Below are 22,109 nucleotides of genomic sequence, written 5' to 3'. Positions count from 1 at the left end.
ACAGGCAGGGCACAGCGAGCTGAAGTCATTGAAACCGACTGGCCTTCACTTCCTACGAGACAGAGGAGCTCGTCTACCCCTGTGCATGGGAGGAAACAGGACTGGACAGCCTTGAATGAGAAGCTTAACAACAAACCTCCAAAACAACCGAGTGTGAAACTGCAGAACAGATTTGCTCCACTGTTGAAGGACTCTGGATCTCTTTTGGATGACCATCCATCCCAAAGCAGCAAGGCAAGGACAGAAAACCTGCTAAAAAGTAAAAGCCCACAGCGAAAGCTAAAGGCTGGGCCTGAAACTCTGATTCTGGGTGGCTCTACCGTAAATTCTGTACAAAGGATGTGCGGTAAGAGCACTAATGTCTTTTGCTTTCCTATGGATATGGTCAATGATCTGAAGGAGAGATTTTTTGAAATTGCAGATGAATATCCAACTGTGACAAACATCGTTCTGCATACAGGGTCAAACAATGTGTCCAAGCAACAATCAGAGGTTTTGAAACGGGACTTTACTGGGTTATTAAACACAGTGAGCTCTCTGAATGCAGTTGTATTCATCAGTGGACCTGTACCACCCCTCAGAAGAGGACAGGAAAGATTCAGCAGGTTGTCGGCACTGAATAAATGGATTTTATCAGCATGTGCTGACCATTCAGTGCATTTCAATAATAATTGTAATATTTTTTGGGAATGCGGGCATCTTTTTAAGGCAAATGGATTTAATCTGAACAAGTCAGAGGTGAAACTGTTCACCTCCAACATATTTTACTTCCTGCGTCATCCATCTGTGCTTGGCACCAAGGCTGAGATAAACGAGGAGAAAAAAAAAGATCCCAACAGAAACCTTGAGGAGAAACTCCATCTACCCCCACCCGGGAAGAGCTTCAGAAAGGCATCAGAGGCAAGAAGAGGTTACTTATTTGTCCTTATTTGCCCCAAACCCTCTCATCAGCAACAATGACCAAGACCAGGACCAGGGACCAGGAGCTTCCCCAGCCCCCCAAACCCCTGAGAGGTCATCACAGTCCTCGCGCTCCCTTTCTCACTCCTCCCCTCACCTGAAATTCCCTGAGCAGATGATGGAACAGGTCAACGCTGGGTTCAGATCTACCCCCCAGCCCAATTTCTTTTTGTCCCACATAAACCCCCCACCAGAGCGGCCAAAGGTGTGCCACCGAGCCCCATTCCCACCAGAGCAGACGAAGCCCTGCCGTGTCTCCTCCCGTCCCTCCACACCTCCATCATGTCTCCACAGTCTGATGTGTGATGTGTGGAGGGTCCGGGCTACGAGGATTATGGCAGTTATGACTTTTCCCAGGACAAGCTGGGACACTGTTTATTAGAATGTTTTAAAATTTCTGTACTTTTAGGTGACAGAAGGAGAAATGTGGCCTAGTCCAAACACAGAAAGTTGCGGCCTAAAGATCTTTAAATAAAGTAAACATACCTTGTGTTCCACAGACTGCTCCCAAACACGAGGGGGCAAATAAAACCTCTAAAACATTTCAGTTGGCTTTATTAAATGTTAGGTCTTTAGCTGGGAGAACATTTTTAATTAATGATTTTATCACTGAGCACACCCAGGATTTTATGTTTTTAACTGAAACTTGGTTAGACCAAAATAACCCCTCCTGGTTATAGTTTTATCCATCAGGCCAGAGCGAGCAGGAGAGGAGGAGGGGTTGCAGTCTTATTTAATGGACATTTTCAATGTAAGCAGTTATCTCCTGGAAATTTTCAGTCTTTTGAATATGTAGCTATACAGCTGAAGGCCTCATCCAGAGTCCTGTTTCTGAATGTTTACAGACCCCCCAAATCCTGTGCACTTTTTTCATGACCTCAGTGAACTGCTGTCTATGATCTGTGTTGACTTTGACCGTATTGTTGGTGATTTTAACATCCATGTGGACAACTCTCAGGACAAAAAGACTAAAGACCTGAGTAACACTCTGGACAACTTTGTCTAACAGATGCCACGCACAATAGGGGACACACTCTTGACTTACTTATCTCTGAGAGTCTGAGCATCTCAAAGGTTACTGTGTCTGATGTGTGCCTGTCTGATCATTCCTGTGTTTTCTTTGAGAGTATGATTTCAGTGCATACAAATGTCTCAACAGCAGTGAGCTCAAAACGGTGCATAACTGAAAACAGTAGTGAGATCTTTAACTAGGTCTTCTCTTTTAACACCTCCCCTGTCTGGGGGTTCAATCAATGAGCTCGTCAGTAGCTTCAATGCTAAAATGTTATGGACACTATTGTTCCCACTAAGGTGAAGGTTATCTCTGGAAGGCGAAATTCCACACTGGTGAAAAATGGGAAAAGAGAGAGTCGGAAAGCTGAGCACAGATGGAGAAAATCAAATCTCCAGGTTCATTATGACAACCATAAAGAGAAACTTCACTCCACAACTAAGGAATGCAAGGAATCCTACTACTCTGACATTATTACCAAAAACAGTCATAATGCTCGGGCCTTATTTGCCACAGTAGACAGGCTAATAAACCCTGCTGTGTCAGTGGCAGCTGAATTTCATTCCACTATGGCCTGCAATTTCTTTGCCAAGTTCTTCACTGACAAAATCCAAAATATTAGACAAGCAGTTGGTACATCAGCCGCAGGTTCAGCGCATGTATCGTGTCCACCGAAAACAGATTTAAACACCATGACACAGGACATCTTACATCAGCTGAACTCCTCTTCTTGCTGCTTAGACATCCTGCCAACAGGTTTTTTATAAAGGTCTCAAAGGTTTTGGAGTCAAACCTGTTACAGATTGTGAACTTCTCCTTAATGTCAGGTGTATTTCCAGAGCCATTAAAAACAACTGTACTTAAACCTCTGCTGAAAAAGACACAAGACAAGACAAATGAATAACTACAGGCCCTTCTCAAATCTCCCATTTTTAAGTAAGATAATTGAAAAAGCGGTTTTTCAACAGCTCAATCACTTTTTAACTCAAAATAACTGCTATGATGCCTTCCAGTCAGGTTTTAGACAGCACCACAGCACTGAGACTGCTCTGACCAGAGTGTTTAATGACATGTCTGAACACAGACGGTGGAAAAATGTCAGTCTTAGTTTTACTAGATCTCAGTGCTGCATTTGATACAGTTGACTCAAACTATTACTCAAACGACTGGAGAACTGGGCAGGTCTTTCTGGAACTGCACTAAACTGGTTCAAAACATACTTAGAGAACAGGAAGTACTTTGTGTTAATAGGTAAGTTCCCCAAGGTTCCATCCTGGGACCTCTTCTGTTTAACATTTACATGCTCCCACTGGCACAGATTATAAAGAACAGCAAAATAAACTACCATAGGTATGCAGATGACACGCAGATATATATTACAATGTCTCCAGGAGACCAGGGTCCCGCACAGGCTCTTGGTAAATGCATTGAGGAGATTAATGACTGGATGTGCCACGCCATTCTCCACCTAAACAAAAACAAAACTGAGGTAATTGTCTTTGGAGCCAAAGAGAAATGATTACAGGTCACCACAGAGCTTCAATCTATATGCCTAAAAACCACCAACCAGGCCAGAAATTTGGGTGTAGCGATGGACTAAATTTGAAAAAAAAAAAAATAAGGCAATAAAAAAGTCAGCCTACTATTACCTTAAGAATATATCTGATGATCTGATGTTCCAAGAGGACATGGAAAAACTAGTCCATGCATTCATCCTTAGTAGACTTGACAATTGTAACAGCATCTTTACAGGTTTACCTAAAAAGTCAGTTAGACAACTGCAGCTCCTTCAGAACTCTGCTGCTTGAGTCTTCACTAAGACCAAAAAAGTGGACCACATCAGCCCAGCTCTGGGGTCTTTACATCGGCTGCCTGTCCATCAGAGAATAGACATTAAAGTTCTGATGCTAGTGTATAAAGCTCTGAATGGTCCAGGACCAAAATACACAAGTGACCTCCTGACCTAGTATGAACCTTCCAGACCCCTCAGGTCATCAGTCCCCAGAATCAGAAACAGACATGGAAAAATTGCATTCAGCTTCTACGCTCCACATGTCTGGAACAAACTCCCAGAAAGCCTCAGATCAGCTGAAACACTCAGTGTATTTAAATCCAGGTTAAAGACACACCTATTTTCAGCTGCATTTGAATAAGCTCAGCATTGACCATTGACCATAGGCGTGAAATTGTAATGGATGCTTTAGGTTAGAGGCTAACGTCGGAGAGAGACAAAAAGTGAGTAAAAAACACCGTAAATATGTTTACAGCTATAAATAAATGTTCTGTTCATTTAAATAGGCCATTACTTGTCTAAATAAATAACTTGATGACTTTAAGGCTTTGTTGAGAGTCACGCTACATTGGCTAAATCAGTTTAGTCCTGTATTTTTTAATAGTAGAATATAAAATATGTAACCAAACGTCCTTTTATGGGGAAACTTTACATTTACATCCAGAGCAGGATCAGCGGTGGCTTTGATTCATTAGCAGTCTGGACGCTAATAGAGGAGTGAGGATCTCCTTTTTGCTCTGACTGCCTTTGGGATGGGGCTAATGGCAGCAGCAGTGGGTGGAGACAGGCCACTAGGTGTGCAACGTGATTAGTTAACTGTGACAACTGACTGGCAGCTGTATTAACAAATAGAGAGCAGCTAAATATAAACGAAAGATAACACAAGATGCTTTAATAAAGTGCCTATTTATACCCAAACAATGATCTATGCATCAACTCGACCAAGCTGTCCTTGTGTCGAAACATTACCAAACCGTGTCCTCACGCGAATAGATTTAAAGTCAGTGACGATAACTAATGGACACATATTTGTGGCTAGCACTGCATTTAATGTTGTTGTACGCCAAATTTTCAGTTACAAACTGAGTCTATAAAGCACTGATCTCGTTTAAACAGCTCAGCAGACAGTTACCTACCACTGTTTTATCACCCAACAGTCATTTGTGTTGCTTCCTTTGCCTCTAATGAGTTTTGAATTTTGAATTTTAATCTGGATTGACGACAGTGCTCTCAGTCAGCACTGCTAAAAACTGCTGGTTCGGTCACTGACAGTGGTGATTCAGCGTGGTTGGTTTGCGCTGGTATATTTCGTTTAGTCTGTCTTGTTCTCACTTTAAACCTACACCTTGATGAAAGGAAAGCATAGAGCTTGTAAGAAAGGTTTTATTTTATACAGACTAGGCTGAAGATCAGGGGTAACAGGGTTGCCACTGTTGGGGATCCAGCTCTATGGACTCATCCGAGAAGCTTAGACAAGAAAATGACTGCCTGCCTTTAGTCATCTCTGAAAACATGTCTTTAATGTGTGACTTTTACTAAATTTTCTCATTGTTCCTTTTTTTTTATTGTTATCTCTACTGGGTTTTGTGGTTTTTAGCTGCCTTGGTCCCTTTCCATTGCCCGTTCAGTATGGCTCTTAATATTACTGTTTTCTTTTAATCACCTAATATGTGCAACAGTTTTTTTGAAAATTGTTATCTGACTAAAATTGTTATGATTATATTGGCAATAATGATTATTATAAGTAGTAGTAGTACATTATGTATTATATAATTTAGCCATCTGTCTATTTTTGGGCCTGGCCACAATAGTCTATCCTTTTAACCTGGAAAGTCCATGGCTGGCTGGCTGACTGACTGACTGATGATATTTCCAGAGGGCTTTTGCACTTTTTCCCCTGACATACACTTTGTATTAATGTGCAGTGTTGGTAACTTCACACATTGTCTTTACACTTGGAGGGTTGCTTTAAACATTCTTTATGACTGGGAGGGATCGTTGATAATGAGGCTTCTTACAAACTGCTATGACCAATTCTACATATCAAACCAAGGATGTTTTAAATAAAGAACTGCCTCTACTAAATGTTTATACTATAATTATATAATACTATAGCTATACTGTCTGTGAGAGACAGCTTAACAAAGACAGTCTGATTATGATGATGCTCCCTGGTAGTCCACCTGGTGGAGCAGTACCTTTCAGCCACAGCGGCCCCTGTTTGAGTCCTGCTTGTGTTAAATTTGTCAGAAAAAATGATGCTTATAAAATCAAGATTTGACCTTAAAGGTATTAGGTTTTAATCCTGTTAATTAGTCTATGCTTACATTTGAATTCATTTTTTTGTTGTTGTTGTTTCTTTGTTTTTTTGTTTTTTGTTTTTTGACAAACACAAACTCATATGTTAGCAGAGAATATCCACCATTTTGCCCGAACACGATATATTGTTCATATGAAGTTTTCACCAGAGTGACTCCAACAACTGCAGCAATTCATTTCCCCCATCGGGATCACTGAAGTGTCTTCATCTGAGCCAAATATAAATGCATTTCACCCACATCGTTTCTCCTGCCAGTTTCTTTGCCTGTCATGTCCCCTGTGTGGGATGTGCAATAGCTTCGAGGTACGCTCATGTCCAGCTTACCTGAGGATGTTGCTTTGCAGCTGATCACTCTGCTGTTGTTCATCCTGAGCCTGAAGCCTCATGGCTTCCTGTTCCTGCTCTGACTGCTGGCTGAGGCCATCCATCAACCACTGCTCCCTCAGGGCTTTCTTCTGTTGGTTAAACACGACACGCAGGAACCTCAGGGTTTTATTCACATTTTAAAGTTGCATGTGTCATAGGTACACCTGGCTGGTCTCTCGGCTTCCCATCAGATTGCCTGGATCTCCCAAAACCTTGTCATTACCCACCTATCCACTAGATACCCCCAGAGTGTCCTATGCTTTAGCCAGTGCAGCAAGAGAGTACAGTACAAAGGTTCATAGCGAGGGCACAGCTCAGACTGGATCACACTGCTGTTACTGTCCAGTCTGCATGTGATATATGATAGAAGCGCTGATGAAAATGTTGCTTTATTGCTGTCACTGTCTTCATGTTTTCAGGCAGCAGAGAATCTCAGCCCTTTCAGGCTTTGTATGGATTCCTCTCCTTTCACTTGATCACGGTTTGTTCAACTTTGTTACGTTTCTATTTGACCAATTTTAATGCCACCAATTATTAGATTTGAAATGACTCATAAACATGGATCAGAGGCTGGAGGAGGCTCACTGACAGTCATGAAGGTGAAGCTGCTAATGCTTTCATTTGGGCCGCGGTGAAGTCGGCGCATAACAATATTACAAAGTTACCTAACGCTACTGCAGAGAGACTCTGGGTAATATTTGTGAAATTAAGGGCTGGTGTTTTGTGTTTGTGCACAGAAATGTCACTAGATAGTTGAGCTTTTATTAGCTCTGAGATGGTAAATGAAATGAAAACCTTCATCCCAGTGTTCCTCCCAGGGGCTTTCCTAGTCTCTGCTCTGTGCCTGCTGCCAACACACTCATGCTCCATGTAGTGTTTTTTATTGGATGCAATAAGATGTTGAAGGGTCGGTGTTCTGTTTCTACCTTTATGTACTGGAGTTTTAATTTCTCCTCTTCGATCTGTCTCCTTTTCTTGGCGATGTCCTCTTGGATTCTTCTTTTGTCCTGCATGGGGCAAGTCAGACACATCTTTGCTTCATGTGTTCATTTTACAGCATGGAAAGTATTCCACCTGTTGTTTTCTCATGCTGACACATCAACCTTGAGCTGACAGCTGTACAACAGCTGCCATAAATAGCTAAAAAGCGATACAACCTTCATGGCTTGACCTAATGTACCTGTTGCTTTTTTATTTGTGTGTTTGTGTGTCAATTTGTCTACTTTCTATTTCTCAGAGAGGAGGCATTTCCTGTATGACAGTTAATTGACCAAAAATCAAGTACGTTTATCCGGCCTGAAAAAATCCCAGATATACATGAAAAATTGGTGAGGAAAATCATTCAATTACCATGAAAACACAGGTCCTGTGTCCTGTGTCAAACTATGTGGGGTTGGGAGGGTTGACAGTGGGCTAAACTCAGGTCCTGGATCCTGAATCAGTGTGGCACTAAGCCCCAATGAAAGGGGATCTCCTTGATGACGTCTGCTGGTATTTATGGCCCCTTCTCTGTCTGGGTGATGTCAGTCTGCTGAAATGTCTGGACCATGAAAACCATTTTACAAAGACAACTGGCTCCATTAACTGGTAAAAAGATTGACTCCCTGATGTCAGGTGCAGTTTTCAAATGAATCCCATGTGTCATTAAGTCTATTAAACATGCAAAAGATTGTCAGCAAGACATCAGTGTCCCAGTGATGCTGAAGTATTTTTTTGGTGAATCATAAAATACTCCTTTAGCAGTGTGGTAACCTTTGGCGCACTGACTTCATGCGAGTTCAACAGAGTTTGGCTGAAAATAATTACTCTTCAAGTAAACAGTGAGTTTGAGCTGATATTCAATAATATCTAAGTTTAAGATATTTTCCATAATATAAAATACTACATTTTTAATCGTCATTTTCTTTATTTTCTTTTCTTTCTTTTCTATTCTTTCAGTTTTGCACAACTGCTCTCCTGATCGGCGCGACCCTCATGTCACTGTTTGCTCACTGTAAATTGACATGTGACAAATAAAACTTTCAGCTGCAACTAAGTGGGAGTTTGTTAATTTTTTGTATACACCTGAAAAATTAAATACAATCATTTATTCATTCATCTCGTATTGCTTATCCGTTTCCAGGTCATGGGGGGTGCTGGAGCCAAACCCATCTCACATTGGGCGAGGTACATCCAGGACAGGTTGCCAGTCCATCACAGGGCCAACATACAGAGAGACAACCACTCACACTCACACCTCACACCTACAGACAATTTAGAATCACCAATTAACCCAAACATGCATGTTTTTGTATGGTGGGAGGAAAATGGACTAGGTCTGAGTGTGAGTGTGAGAGGTTGCGTGACATCCTGTCCAGGGTGTATCTCCACGCTCGCTCAGTATGAGCTGGGATTGGCTCCAACACCCTGCGACCCGGAAACAGAAACCGATAAGCAGTTGAAGATGAACGAATGTGATTGGCTTAATCATACCAACTGGTTTTCTCTCAGGTGGATTTTAATCACATTAATGACAGATGAATGTTTTGCTGCCTTCCTGCACTATATCAGAGGAGCTGACCTGCACAGTGAGAGAAACAATACTAAAGGTTTTCCTCTACAGCTCTGTCTTCTTGCAACATCACACCCACACCTACTTATTTTCAGACTGCTTGGTAACAAATCCTGTTTTAGTGCTGCATCATGGCATCCTCCTCAGACTGAATATCATTGCACTGAATCACTGGGTTGCACTTGGTTAAACTGAGGGAAACATCTACAAGAAGGAAAATATTTGCAGAGATTTCACTTAAGGTTATAGTTACATATTATCTGCAGCTTTCTCAGAGTTTTGACTAAATCCTGCATATCCCTATATGATATCAAAATTTCTCTGCCACTGGTTTCAAGATTAAAATCCATCCGTCATGTTGGTTTCAGATCTATGTGGACTGGAAAATGAAGTAAAATTACCTTTTCTGTCTGAAGTTTTTACAAGACCACTATGCAAAGGTAGGTTGGATAATACTCACCCTTGCCCTTGTATGATACTGATGCATTATCAAAAAATAAACTCCAAAGAGAACGGGATAGAATTTTTTTGTCAGTTTAAGAAGGCTTACTTACAGGATTTAATAGAAAATACTTAAACATTTAAAAAGTAAGCTAGTGAAATAAGAGATCAGATTTGAAAAGAGTAAGACAGCAACTACAAATTAAAAATGAAATAAATCCAAGTATAAAAGGATGTATGATGTTGTTGGGATGTTGTTTTATTAAAGAAATTTTCAGAGTAAATGCCGACAAATTACAGGCTAACTTTAGGCTCCAAAGAGTTTGATGTTAAATTTTTAATGTTACTACTTTAAGTTGTGAACTTTATTTGTATTGGCAGGATTGGACGAATGGTGCTGCCACACTTGTGATGTAACTACAGTAACCAGTGCAACTGAATGCAATCTCATTTGCAGATCTCTTGTGTGGACAGGCAGATAAGTACGAAAGGTGTCCATTAGTTAGAACTGGTCCTTACCGTGATGGCCTGGAGCCTCTCCTTCAGCAGGTCAGCCTCCTCCATGATGGCCTGCAGGGAAGACAAGAGCACATGACATAGGATTAAGTAGAAGTGTAAGTAACAGGGTGAGGCTCTAAACTCGGGAGCTACAGTGTGTACATGAGGAAATATGTATTGCTTTTCCATATTACATGTACAGTACAGGCCAAAAGTTTGGACACACTTTCTCATTCAAATGAATAGGAAAGTGTGTCCAACCCTGTACTGTATCATAAGCCCGTGTGCATTTAGCAAGGATGACAGATCAATCATTAAAATGTATTTAATTACAAGCTGCAGACTGGAAACAACAACAGAGCAACGTCAGTTAATGTTGGATACAAATAAAGAATCCAATCATCGATCCAGGAAGGCACTAATCTTAGGAATGGGAATTCTTTGTTTGATTATATTGCTGCAACCAACACAGTTAATAGTCCATTGTGGAGTCTTGTAATTTAGAACACGTTATTCAAAGGGGACTGTTAGAGGCCATTTTCAGTTGTGTAGTCATTCTTTCTCATTTGTTTTATTCTTTTAAGAGCTTCAGGATATTTGATGCATTGCTGTTATTGTATCATTTTAGAAATAAAATGTGCTGTTACTTTTATGCAGTGTGAGAGTGTTCAACTTTTATCAAGGCTGCCATAGTGTGTGGGTTTTTTTTTTTTTGTGCGTGTTGCTTCTTAGGAAACAAAATTGCACTTCCATTGAAAAATGTCATAGTTTTAATAAAACCTTGTTTATTTCTTTCTGTCATTCGTTTTTTTTTCCTGGTTTCTTCCAATCCTGTGTCTGTGAACACAGAAATACATCTACCAAGTGACAACAGCCCAATGGCACACCCATACTTTTTGACTGGCAGTGGTATGATATTTGACCTGTCGCTACATACACAAGCCCACTTTGACTTATGATGCTAGAGGGTTGCAAAAACAATCTTTTAATTTTGTCAGTGCGATGACATCAGGTCGGGGATGCGCATGTGTGCCAGACACCACAACTCCACATTGTAGTCACATCGCACAATGTGACACAGTTTTTGTTTTTCCACCAGTAATTTACTGTCTGTAGTCTGGAGCTCAGTTTGTCATTTTGACAGGTAGATAGAGAAAGAAAGAGAAGTAACATATGTGTGTCAGACATCAGAGGGGTGATTGATGACTTGAGGAATGGCTCCGTGACAAAAGGGAATGTAACATGGCCGTGTTGGTACCACGTCATAATGGATGACAGTGAATCAGCTGAGAGTGGAATGGCCACAATCTATCACTGTGCTGTTGAGAGAAGAGGACAGGGTTCAGGTCGGGCTCAATAAGACACATGGTCTGATTTAAATGGGATGCAGGAAGGCTGAAGGAAACAAAGAAGAAAGTTTGGACACTCCTAAATCAAAACGTGACTGTGAATATATATATTTTTCACTTTGACTTCAGGGGGTAAGGACATTTGCCACTCCTCCTGCTATTGGGCAGGGGATTAATGGAGATGGCACAGAAGTGCCAATATCTGGGTCACCAAAGTGAACTGCACCAGAATCTCTGGAGGAAGTGTGAGAGACCATTAACATTTGTGACACTCCTGAATACTGGGGATGTTGGTGGCCACACCCAACTGACCCGGGAAGTTAAGAACTTGCTCACTCCAGAGTGTGGAGCAGGATTTTTTTATATGATGTAGCACTGACAAGAGTGTTGTCCTCTCACCTTCTACACTGTTGTGGCTACAGTACATGCTCCATTGACCACCATAGGTTCTCCTTCCTTTGTGCAACCATCCAGTTTTACTTACTCTTTGAGATGCCCCATTTTCCCAAAGGACATTTATTTGTTGTTTTGTGCAGCCAGTCTGCTCTGACTTCATTTTAAAATCAGGGGACCTTCATAGACAATATCCCATTCCTACTGAATCATAGCCAGATATACAGATGTTTCCATTGCTCAAGTCTGACTTCACCATGGTGATAGGTTTTGGTTGTTACCCTGTGGCACTTGCTAAGAACCAGAAGATTTTCTGTGTGTGCTGCAGAATTTCTTCAGATGAGAAAGTAGCATGCGATACTGAGTGCCAGGAAAAACATGAACAAGCCTGTCTTTGCTGTCTTGCTCACCACCCCTGCTCCACAACCCGTAGCTGCTGTATTCATGGAGAATATTGTAAAAATGTTGCAAACAGCATCTTTTTACAGGAACACATACATGCAATTTTCATTGCAAAATATGAGTTCATCAGTGATTCCTAACCAATGGGTGCATGCAGTCTTGCTTGCAACATGCAATTAGCACCCCGATTTATCAAAAACACAGATCCATCTGTCCCACAGTTTCTAGTTACACAGAATCCAGAGGCAGTGCAGGAGGTAGTATGTCCTTTACTATGTCCTTCAGGTAGCAAAGCACAAAAGTAAGACATTAGTCTGTGACCTGTTTGTATACTGTGTTTGAAAATCAAGCAGGATACGGAAATCTACACTCAGTAAACATTTTACTGGTGCGCACACATACGACCCTGTAGCATCAATCAAATGTTAGCATATCTTCAAGCGTCAAGAAATTGAAAAAAATAGAAAGTGATTAAACAGCAGTTGTGGCATGTGCAGGAGTCTGGGTGTCTTATTAGACCCTAAGTGACATGTACAGCAGGTCAAGGTATCGCTTGATGGATTGTGACTGTGGTCACCTTGTGGTCACTTTCAATTACTGCGGGTTCCTCTAAGCAGCAGATAATTAAACTAAATGATGCGCTCAGAGAGAACGCAATCAGTAAAGAGTTATCACAGCTCTTTATCTGCTGTCCATTGTGCCATTAAGCAGTGCGGGGTATCTGTGGAGGTCAAGAAAGGGTCTTGAGGACCAGGAAACTTGCACATTCTGATTTCTCCTGGGCAGAAAGCGAAGTTCTAAGCTAAATTCTAATGTGACATAAGCATTACTCGCACAGGGTCTATATGGTTGAGCCATCGGAAAGACATTCTTACAAAGCATCACCTTGCCCCAAAAATGTATTAATATATAATAATATATATTTAACTTTTTTTCATTTATTTGATCATTCTGTCTACCTATCACCACCTATATGCTCTGAGCAGACACCCAGTCCTGACTTTTTTATTTATGATTTTTTCCCATCTGTTTGAAAAAAATGTATTAACCTGTATGACCTGATCTTGGAAACTAAAGACAGACTGATTGTTGATCCAAAACATCCAAAATCAGCTTTAGAGAAATCATCCTCTTGAGTACTTCCTTCAGATCCACCACACAAAACGCTACTGTGATGTATTCTACTATTGAAAAGTCATTTGGCTTAGACCAAACACCTAATCTGTTCACTGCCAGGGAAATGGTGAGCTACTGGAAGTACATACATAGTGTGACCCTCAGTAATAAAGAAGAGACGTTTTTTTGATATTGTGCTAGTATTCACACTGCTAGTAGCATGTGAGCTGGGTAAATCTCATCCAGTCCATTTATATTCCTCTTTGCGTCCTCATGGTATCAAAGGGGCTCAAGTCTAATACCACTAAAAGGTGGTGAGTTCAAATAGACTCCATCAAAAAAGTGTTGGACATGGCATTTTCAATATGTCCTCACCAAGGTAATTGTGTCTCTCTCACAACCGTGGGACAGCAGGTTTGAGCAATATAGTCTATTTGTTTTTGAATATTTGTTCTGCAGTGTTCGATGAAAATAATGAAAAATGGAAGTTCAGAAGAAAACACTGAGATACAAACACATCTAAATTCATTTGAGTTGTAGCTTGTTGATGACATATGACATTTTCCTTCAGCTACAACCTAGAAGCAAAACAAACTTTGATCTGACATTAACTCCTGTTTCCCGACTGACCCATCACTGGCTTTACACCACCAAGTCACCAAACTAAACAAAGTCAGTGTTTTGTCTTTTCCCTCAAAAATGATGTTTACTGATCTATGGCGCTAGGATGAAATAATTTCTGAATGTCTTCTTAAATTCTTAAAACAATGCTTCTCCCAGTGTTGCATTTAAGGTGACTTGACTTCTCAAATGAAAAGTGGGGACCGTCTTTTCCAGTTGTGCGGGAAGAATGTCTTTAAAATGTCCAGTGTTCTAATTCATGAAAAAAAATCATTTGTTTGGACAATTGAAACTTGGCTCTCCAGTCCCTACCTTTGACAAAATCATGAAGTCCAACTGTGTGTCTCAGTTGTTTTTGTTTGTTTTTTTTTCTATTTATAATGAAGCTTACTACAGATTAAAGCAATGCGCTTGTGTTTTTACCCTTAAAATAGGTATATTTATTTGTTTGCTCCCTGTTTATGAACTACTAACGAATGGTTGAGCTGGCTAACCTTCTCTCTGCCAACAGACTAAAGCCAAAAAAAGAAAAATCTTCTTGCATAACTCTTCTGATTGCTTGGCTACATTTGAAGCTGATAAAGAAGGCAGTCAACCTCTTCTGCTGGCCAAAACAAGCATAATGTCAGACATCTGCATGCCTGCTCTGCTGATCATCTTCAGCAGTATGTTTTTAATTCATTGGAAAGTACTCCCTGAAGGTCACCTCCAGCTGCGAACATAGACAAACAAACCTTGTTCCAGTTTGTTGTTGTTGTTGGTGGTGGTTTTTTTTTTTTCAGGGTCCCTGAAAAGCTGGTCACTGCAATCATAATGTGCCCTCTGAGTAGCAGTGCGTTTAATTTACTGCTAGTCAGTCAGCCTGATTTCAAAAGAGGGAAAAGCAGGAGTGTTTTAGAGAATGAAAATAGCACCTAGAAAGGCTTTGTAAATTAATTCATTATTTGAAGAACATTTATCAGAACCTGTTATTTGGATCACTTTCTTTTCCTTCGCTGCCTTTTTGCTTTCAGGATATCTTCGAAAAAACCTTTATATATCCATCTAGCCAGTGAAAGACAGTTTCCCATGGCAAAACTAATGCTACAATGCGTTTTCACTCGCAATAATTGAGTATACCAACATTACTGATATTGCGTTGAAATATAGGGAAGCTTAGGGATATTTCTGACGTTGCAAACCATATCCAACCAAGTACCAATGTCCATACAACTCCCTGTGTCAGCTGGGAATGCTACCAAAGTCGCACTAAAACATTTTGACAGATTTTTGAGCGCAGTGTATCACATAAAATTAGTTCGAGGTCAGTAATTACAACAGCAATTCATACATAAGGTGCACGGGATTATAACGCACACTGCCGATTTTTGAGAAAATTATGGATTTTAAGTGCGCCTTATAGTGCTAAAAATACGGTACATTAATATTGTTCTCTAGCGCTGAAGACAACTCATTGTGAGAAAAGGGCTTATTAAAAAAAAGAACATTTTGTTGACTGAACTTCTACATTGGAGTTCAATGCACTTCTGCTGATCTATATATAGATATATCTATATATATCTATATATAGATAAATATATATAGATATATATAAAATATATATATATATATATATATATATATATATATTTCGAATATGTCTTGAATATCTCGCACTGGAAGCAGAGAGGTCTGTCTTGGACACCACGTGTTAGTAGGCATCATATTTTTGCACATTCAATGCTGAGCCCCCTAACACACCCGCACACCTACTGCCTAACAACAGCCTTTCACTCCCTCTTGGCTTATCCAGCCACAGAATCCACATAGAACTATTTGATGTTCATCTCATACCACAAAATACCATTCACCTCAGCATTTTCCCTAAGTAAACAATGACAAATCTTTTCCTTTTTATGCGACCATAATCACAACACAGTGTCCAGGATTTCCTTTGACCAATCCAATTTATAATCTACACCTGCTTGCATAATGTCAAGGATGCTCTCAATTAGAAAATGGATGGAGAAGTCACAGGCAGCTGGCATTAGTTTCCTGTTTCTTACCAAGTATGGTTTGAATGTAATGATCAAATTAATCCCATTTGCAACAACTGCCAGTAATGGTTTAGTCAGACAGAAAGCAGAGTGGATTTTCTCTTCGAGTCAGTTTCACATTCAAATTCAATTCAGTTTGATTTGTGCACCTCAGTGTACCAAGAAAACATTAACTAAGAGGACACCATCAATGGAATCATGGATTGAGTCTGATGGAGTGTTTATACTCGGCTTGAAACTTTTCAAAAACTGTGGCTGTCTGTTGCGTCCCTCCAGTGCCTTCCCTGTTTACTCTCATCTCCACAGGCTCAACTTTTCATCAAGCCTTCAGTTATGGACATTTTTTTTTTACTCAAGTTGCAACATTTCTAACTGAGTGCATCTATGAATGGACCTATCTGGGGATTTTATTATTATTAGTATTTTTTTTTTTTTTTTTTTTGTCAAATCACATCTTTCCACTCACTTTATATGCAGTTGCTTTTGCTTCTGCCTGAACAGTTCTGGCAGCTTCTGACAGGTGAAGTTCTCATCAATATGAAATGGCAAACGTCATAATTTGGTGTTAATCAGCATTAAACCACCTGCCAGGATTCCTGTCCCCCAAAACAGAAAGCTGACACTGCAGCAATCCTTGTATATATACTTATATTCCTCCTCCACAGCTGAACTTTTCAGTCTCTTCCTCCAGTTCCTCACTGTCAGTGTGTGCAAACAGAAGCATGTGCTAAAGTGTTACTGATATTGGCACAATCCTGAGATGTTTTGCGTATTACCCAATAGCCTTCATCCAGGAAACGATTGGTGCAGGATGAACTCCACAACCATTCTGAAAATATGAAAAACTGATTAATGGACCGTTGCATTATGTAGTTTGGATGATGTATTTGTATTTCTGTTTTGTTTGTTTATGTTGGAATAAATCATTTCTCTGGTGCCACTATCTCATGGGGAAAACCCGCAGGAAGTTTAAATAAAGTTTGACATTGGAGTGACAGAGGGAAGAGGGAAGGAGAAGTGGCTGCTGACAGTCATACTGGCTGGTTAGCTTGTCCACCTGTTGACACTATGGAGTTCTGATCTAGCACTGCTGAAAATAGAGACGCTATTGGACCAGCCTGACACTGTGTACAAGTTGGGGCCTATGTCAGTTTTTGGCATTGTTTCTGAACAGAGTGGACGGTGGCAAGAAAACCCACAACACCTGCCAATCATGTGGAAAACACGTGGGCACACACATTGTAATCAATAGCATGTCCAGTGGAACCGGATTTAGAAAGAGTCCAGATGTGTTTGTTGGTACTAAAGGGGACTAAAAAAAAGAGAGGCTAAAGTTAGAAGGAACACAAGTTGCAAAAAAGTTGATAATAAATGCACTTGGCACAAATTAATGAAGGACAGCGCCAAGTGCCATAGTAGTTAAAAAAGCAAAACAAAACAGTCCTCTAATTAGGCACAAGTACAGTCACAGGAACAAGCTACACATGCTGCTTGGGCAGTTCCAAAAACTTCTTGGCTTGCAGACTTTCACTTCTCACCCTTCCTCGCGTTGCGTTCAGAACAAAGCAAAAAGCTGAGGTAGTGGTTTGGACAACAGGGAGCTGTGCAGTATTCAGCCAGAAAGAAACATTTAGAGGATTAGCTTTGATGGGAAATTACTGAGTGGAAAAAAAAAAAAAACTGTAACACATGAGAAGTCATCAGAATTTACCAATAGAGACAATATAGTAGAGAAATCAGTGCATAATGGAAAGTACTTTTCCTTAATCCAGATGCAATTAGATAGGAATGCCTGTGAGATTTTCATCTGGCAATATTTCAAGGCAAATCTGTGATTGCTATTCTGGTTCAACATATTCAGAACATCTGCTGCCAACTCTCTCCAACAACCTTGCATCATTTGTGTAGTCTCTCCTCATAGATGTTCACGATTTCCAAAGTTAAAGAGGAGTTTGAGGGAAGAGTTCATCCCCTGCAACAAAATTTACACACGTTGCAGTACTATTTCCACTAAGGTGGTAGGTAGGTTGGTACATTGAGACAGTCTCAGTGGAGGGTCTACAGCTGAGGCTGACTCCAACCCGACCTTTGACAAGCCACACAACATGCCTTGCTCGTTACTCTGTCAGCCTGATGGACGCATCAGTTTGTTACAATCGCTGCAACACATACTTTGAAATGCCGCCCATTTTACATGCATTATCGAACTGCACTGGACTCCGGCCAAACATTGGAGTACAGATGTCTTCACAACATGTTCCATCATGTTGCTGGAGTTGTTCTGACACCAATATTTCCATTGTTCCTGAACTTGTGTATCAGCCATTACCAAGTACTGGCCCATTCCTAAATCTGTTGCTGTTCCCTATTGTTATAAAGGTCAGGTTTTTATAAAACTTAAACAGCAACGTGAATGACATTTCTTTGTTACGAATTTGACTGTCTAAAAAAAACATACTAAATTCATCTCCACCCAGCAACGATTACTAGTTGATTGATTCATTCCTTTGAAAAATCAGATAGAACGAAGTTATATTTAAAATTTCAATAAAATTATTAATGATTAGTGCAATGGTAGCTCAAAAACAAAACAAATACAGGACTCTATAATATAACACAATATAATAAAATATAATATATTTGTATCTTTGAGGAATTATTTCTCTCTTTTGTGTGACGTGTCCTAAAATGTTCAATTGTAGTTGGTGCTGAAACTGGCAACATTAGTGCCTCCCCAACAGAATAGTCAACAGAATTATGAATTCCATGTCATCATATTGCTGTGCAGTCTTACATCCTTGTCAAAATTTAAGCATATATTTTGGCATTTCTAATAGTATCTGAATCACTATATATTATCATAATTGCTGATTACACTTTCGCAGTTTCAAATGCTCAGAACCTGTTTACTCAAATATTTTCAATTTTACTGATAGAAATCATCTAAGTCCCCCATTTGTAACCAAACCAAATTGAAGAAGGGAAGTGCTCAAGGAATTTAATAAAAAGATCTGTAAATTACTGTGGGGAACATACTGTGTCTTACTTCCCACACATCCCACACTACATTCCACTAATCTCAAACTGTGAGGCTTAGTGGCGATTTTATATTTAAGCCCTCCTGGTCCACAGCACCCTGACATAATCGTCTGCCTGTGGAGTTATGGTAAAATTCCTACAGCTCTTTCTCTTAGTTAGACCAGTCTGTCCATGATCCATGCCAGAGTCTGGTCCCAGTGACATGACCCTAATTCCTCCATTTGTCTGGTCATTCAGCCAAGGTCCTCCTGACGTCTAATCCCTGCTCCTCCATCCTTAATCTGATCTCTGATGGATTAATAGCACACAAACTAACAGCAGATGCCTTCGCATGTCTGCAACATAGTCTGCTGAATGCCAATTTATCAAGGTGAGACTGGCTTTAGTTTAATACTCACTTAGTGTTATTGACTTAAGATAGATACAACACTGAATGTTTTCTTATGCCATCCTTGTATCTGCTCAAGAATCCAAAACCATTCTTGGAAACACGCATGTTCTTTCCATCTCCTCTATGACAACATTATTAGCCATCTGATGTCGTCTGATTTTTTCTGTCAGGAGCAGCAAAACAAATACTATAATATATATCTAATTAAGATGATGTGGGTGCTATGATGTTACATTTTAGCTCTATTCTGGGTATCCACCAGCCCCAAATGATGTGGGCGGCCTGAAGTTGAGCAGAAATCAGAGGGTTACAATAAATTTATTCCTAGCATAGCTTGCTTGTCATGCATTTTGTTTGGTACAGAACCACTTGATGGGTCAATGGAAGGATGGATCTTGTTTAACGTGTGCAATGATGAATAAGAGCAAATAAAATAAATAGGAATAATGATGGTGATATGATTTTTAAGAGTAGTCACGAGGTCCTTCCTAAGATCAGATCTGCTGGACAATGTTTCAGTTAGATTTCTTCTCTTACAAGATGCCAACACGACAGCATTTCCACTGTGGTGTATTTGAAGAACAATGCATAATTCCCCAGTTGCTAAAATTGAAAAAAGTCAAATTATATTGCCCAACCCAAAAAAAAAAATCACCAAATATTGAGCCACAATGTACCAACCACATTTATGGTAGCATTTATGAAGTCACCTTGTCGCAGTTTGGTTCTCCAATCTGATGCTGCAGCTTTATCAACATGTGTCCTGATGCCTTCAGGTAGCTGCAGGGATTTACAGAGCTAAAGAAGTTTTATTCCACTGTGAGGGATACACAGATACTGTAGTAAGTTTTTTAGGCTGATTTAGATGCCTCTGCTGGCTCCGGTGGGATTCATTAATGTAATTCATTTACGTGTTATTTATTCAGTTTTATTCTGTCATTGCTCTATTGGTGACAACTTCACCAAAGTCCTAAACATACAGTATTATCCACGTGCTGCCTCGTATAAATGAACCTCCCACCTGTCCCCCCCTGTGCACCACGTTCCTTGTGCTTGGCACCAAAATGCCAAACAGATGGGAAAGGGGAATCTGAAGGTCAGGAAATGACCCACCTGCTGAAGTGCTACTTGTACTGATTCTATTTGGGTCAATCAACTGCTGAATGATCAACTGCCGCTGGAGTTGGGGGGATTTAAACTGGAGGCAGGGGGAAAGCAGTTCTAGAATAGTTCCTGAACTCCCTTTCTTCCAATAAAATGTAATTTCTTCCATCTCTAGAGGTATTGGAAGCTCAGTTGGGAAGATTTAGGCTAGAAACCTCCCCACTGCTTCCAGTAATGATTCTAAACTAGGCTTTTTGCTGTCTCCAGCTCTGAACATGAGAACATTCATCTGTTCAGCTCTCTCCCAAACTTGTGAACAACTGAATTTCAAATATGTTACCCACTGTAAGGACTAAAAGGAAATCTTGAATTGCCTTCAAACCTCTGAACTGAAGAAAAAATGGATCTATATTACATCACTGGAGCTTGTTCAATGCTGGATGTACTTTTCACAGAGGCAGCAGCAGTGCGTGTTCTGACGCTGATGGAAGGGCGAAGACGCCCTTTGTGCCACAGCTCTGCCACATGTGCTGAAGCGTTGCTCTGAACGGGATGAGTGGGAAGGAAAGGGCGCAGGGTGACTGGTTTCTCTGCAGGCAGCCCACAACACCAGCGTGCATGTGGGAGTGAATGTGTCACTGTGTGTACATGCATTATTCACACCCACAAATAGCATATCATTTTCCTGTCAGCTGCTTTCTTTTTCTTCTCAAGACCATGAGGTATGACAAGATGTGAAGTGATGACTTTATAGCGTCTTGCTCTTTGAATGCTTGTGTCCATCTGTGAGTAAAAGTAGTTGTTAGTTAGAGTCGGACCCCCGCTGGGATGGCACAAGCAGCCGACAGCTTAGAGGAATTAAAGGATTAAGGAATCAAGAGACCCCCATTGCTCATTTTAGCTCCCTCCCAACAACAACCGATTACCTCTGGGTGACTGAGTTAGTAGTATAGGAGAAAGTATGCACAGAAGGTAGTTTACGACATGGTAGTAATCTTCACTAATCTCTCTGAAATGATTACACACGCAGATTCAGGTGGACAGAAACCGCGATGGAGAGGTGCACTCACCGGGTGTGTGCGATGCCTTGTCCTCAAGCAGGTGACTGCAGAGATTGTGTGTGAATGGTACAGCTCACTCTCGTAGCAGATCCAACATTACTGAGCCCAGGGTTGTGTCTGTAGATTGTGTAGGCTCAGAGAGATTCAGACTGCCTGGGAAGACTCTCCCTCCCTCCCGCCCTCCCTCGCTCTCTCTTTCTCTCTCTGTCTTTATCTGCTTGCTGTCACAGAGCCCAACCATGTGCCTGAAATACCTCTGCCAAACAGTTGCACCACAAATGTGGACACACACACACACACACACACAAGATTTCGCCATCAATTTCTTGTGCAGATATATTGTCACTTCACTACTCTAAAGGATGAAACTGAAGTTAGTCAATCTTTGTGTCAGTCTCCAAATTCCATATAGCGATAAAGTTCACATTCTGCCATGTAAATGTCATGAGATAACTCAAGATGATTTCATTAGAAGAGAAAAACTGGGCATTTTACAATATAACGCTCCATGAAATGACCTGAGCAAGTTTTTACAGCAAATATATGTGTAATGGACCTGAGCTGGTTTTAACTCAAATCCACAAGTTCCTTCTGAAGATAAAGACATCACAAAGATACAGTTGAATCCCCAAATAGAAGAAATTCATTTGAATAGAA

At 40.5% G+C, this 22,109-nt stretch overlaps 1 protein-coding gene across 1 annotated transcript in view; it reads right to left on the bottom strand.

Annotated features, from left to right (window-relative positions):
• The window catches only part of palmdb (palmdelphin b), a 28,732-nt gene extending 7,140 nt beyond the window's left edge, over positions 1-21,592 (bottom strand). The window contains exons 1-4 of the mRNA XM_029529434.1: positions 21,462-21,592; positions 9,962-10,012; positions 7,377-7,457; positions 6,409-6,539 (exon numbers count right to left, since the gene is read on the bottom strand). Coding sequence (XP_029385294.1) covers positions 6,409-6,539; positions 7,377-7,457; positions 9,962-10,006 — 257 coding nt within the window. The 5' untranslated portion in view covers positions 10,007-10,012; positions 21,462-21,592. The remainder of the gene's footprint in view (positions 1-6,408; positions 6,540-7,376; positions 7,458-9,961; positions 10,013-21,461) is intronic.
• Positions 21,593-22,109: the final 517 nt, after the last annotated feature.

The sequence above is a fragment of the Echeneis naucrates genome, chromosome 20 (assembly GCF_900963305.1).
Source record: "Echeneis naucrates chromosome 20, fEcheNa1.1, whole genome shotgun sequence".
Lineage (NCBI taxonomy): Eukaryota > Metazoa > Chordata > Actinopteri > Carangiformes > Echeneidae > Echeneis > Echeneis naucrates.
Note: the sequence above shows the minus strand (reverse complement) of the source record. Positions and strands in the feature narration are given on the sequence as shown.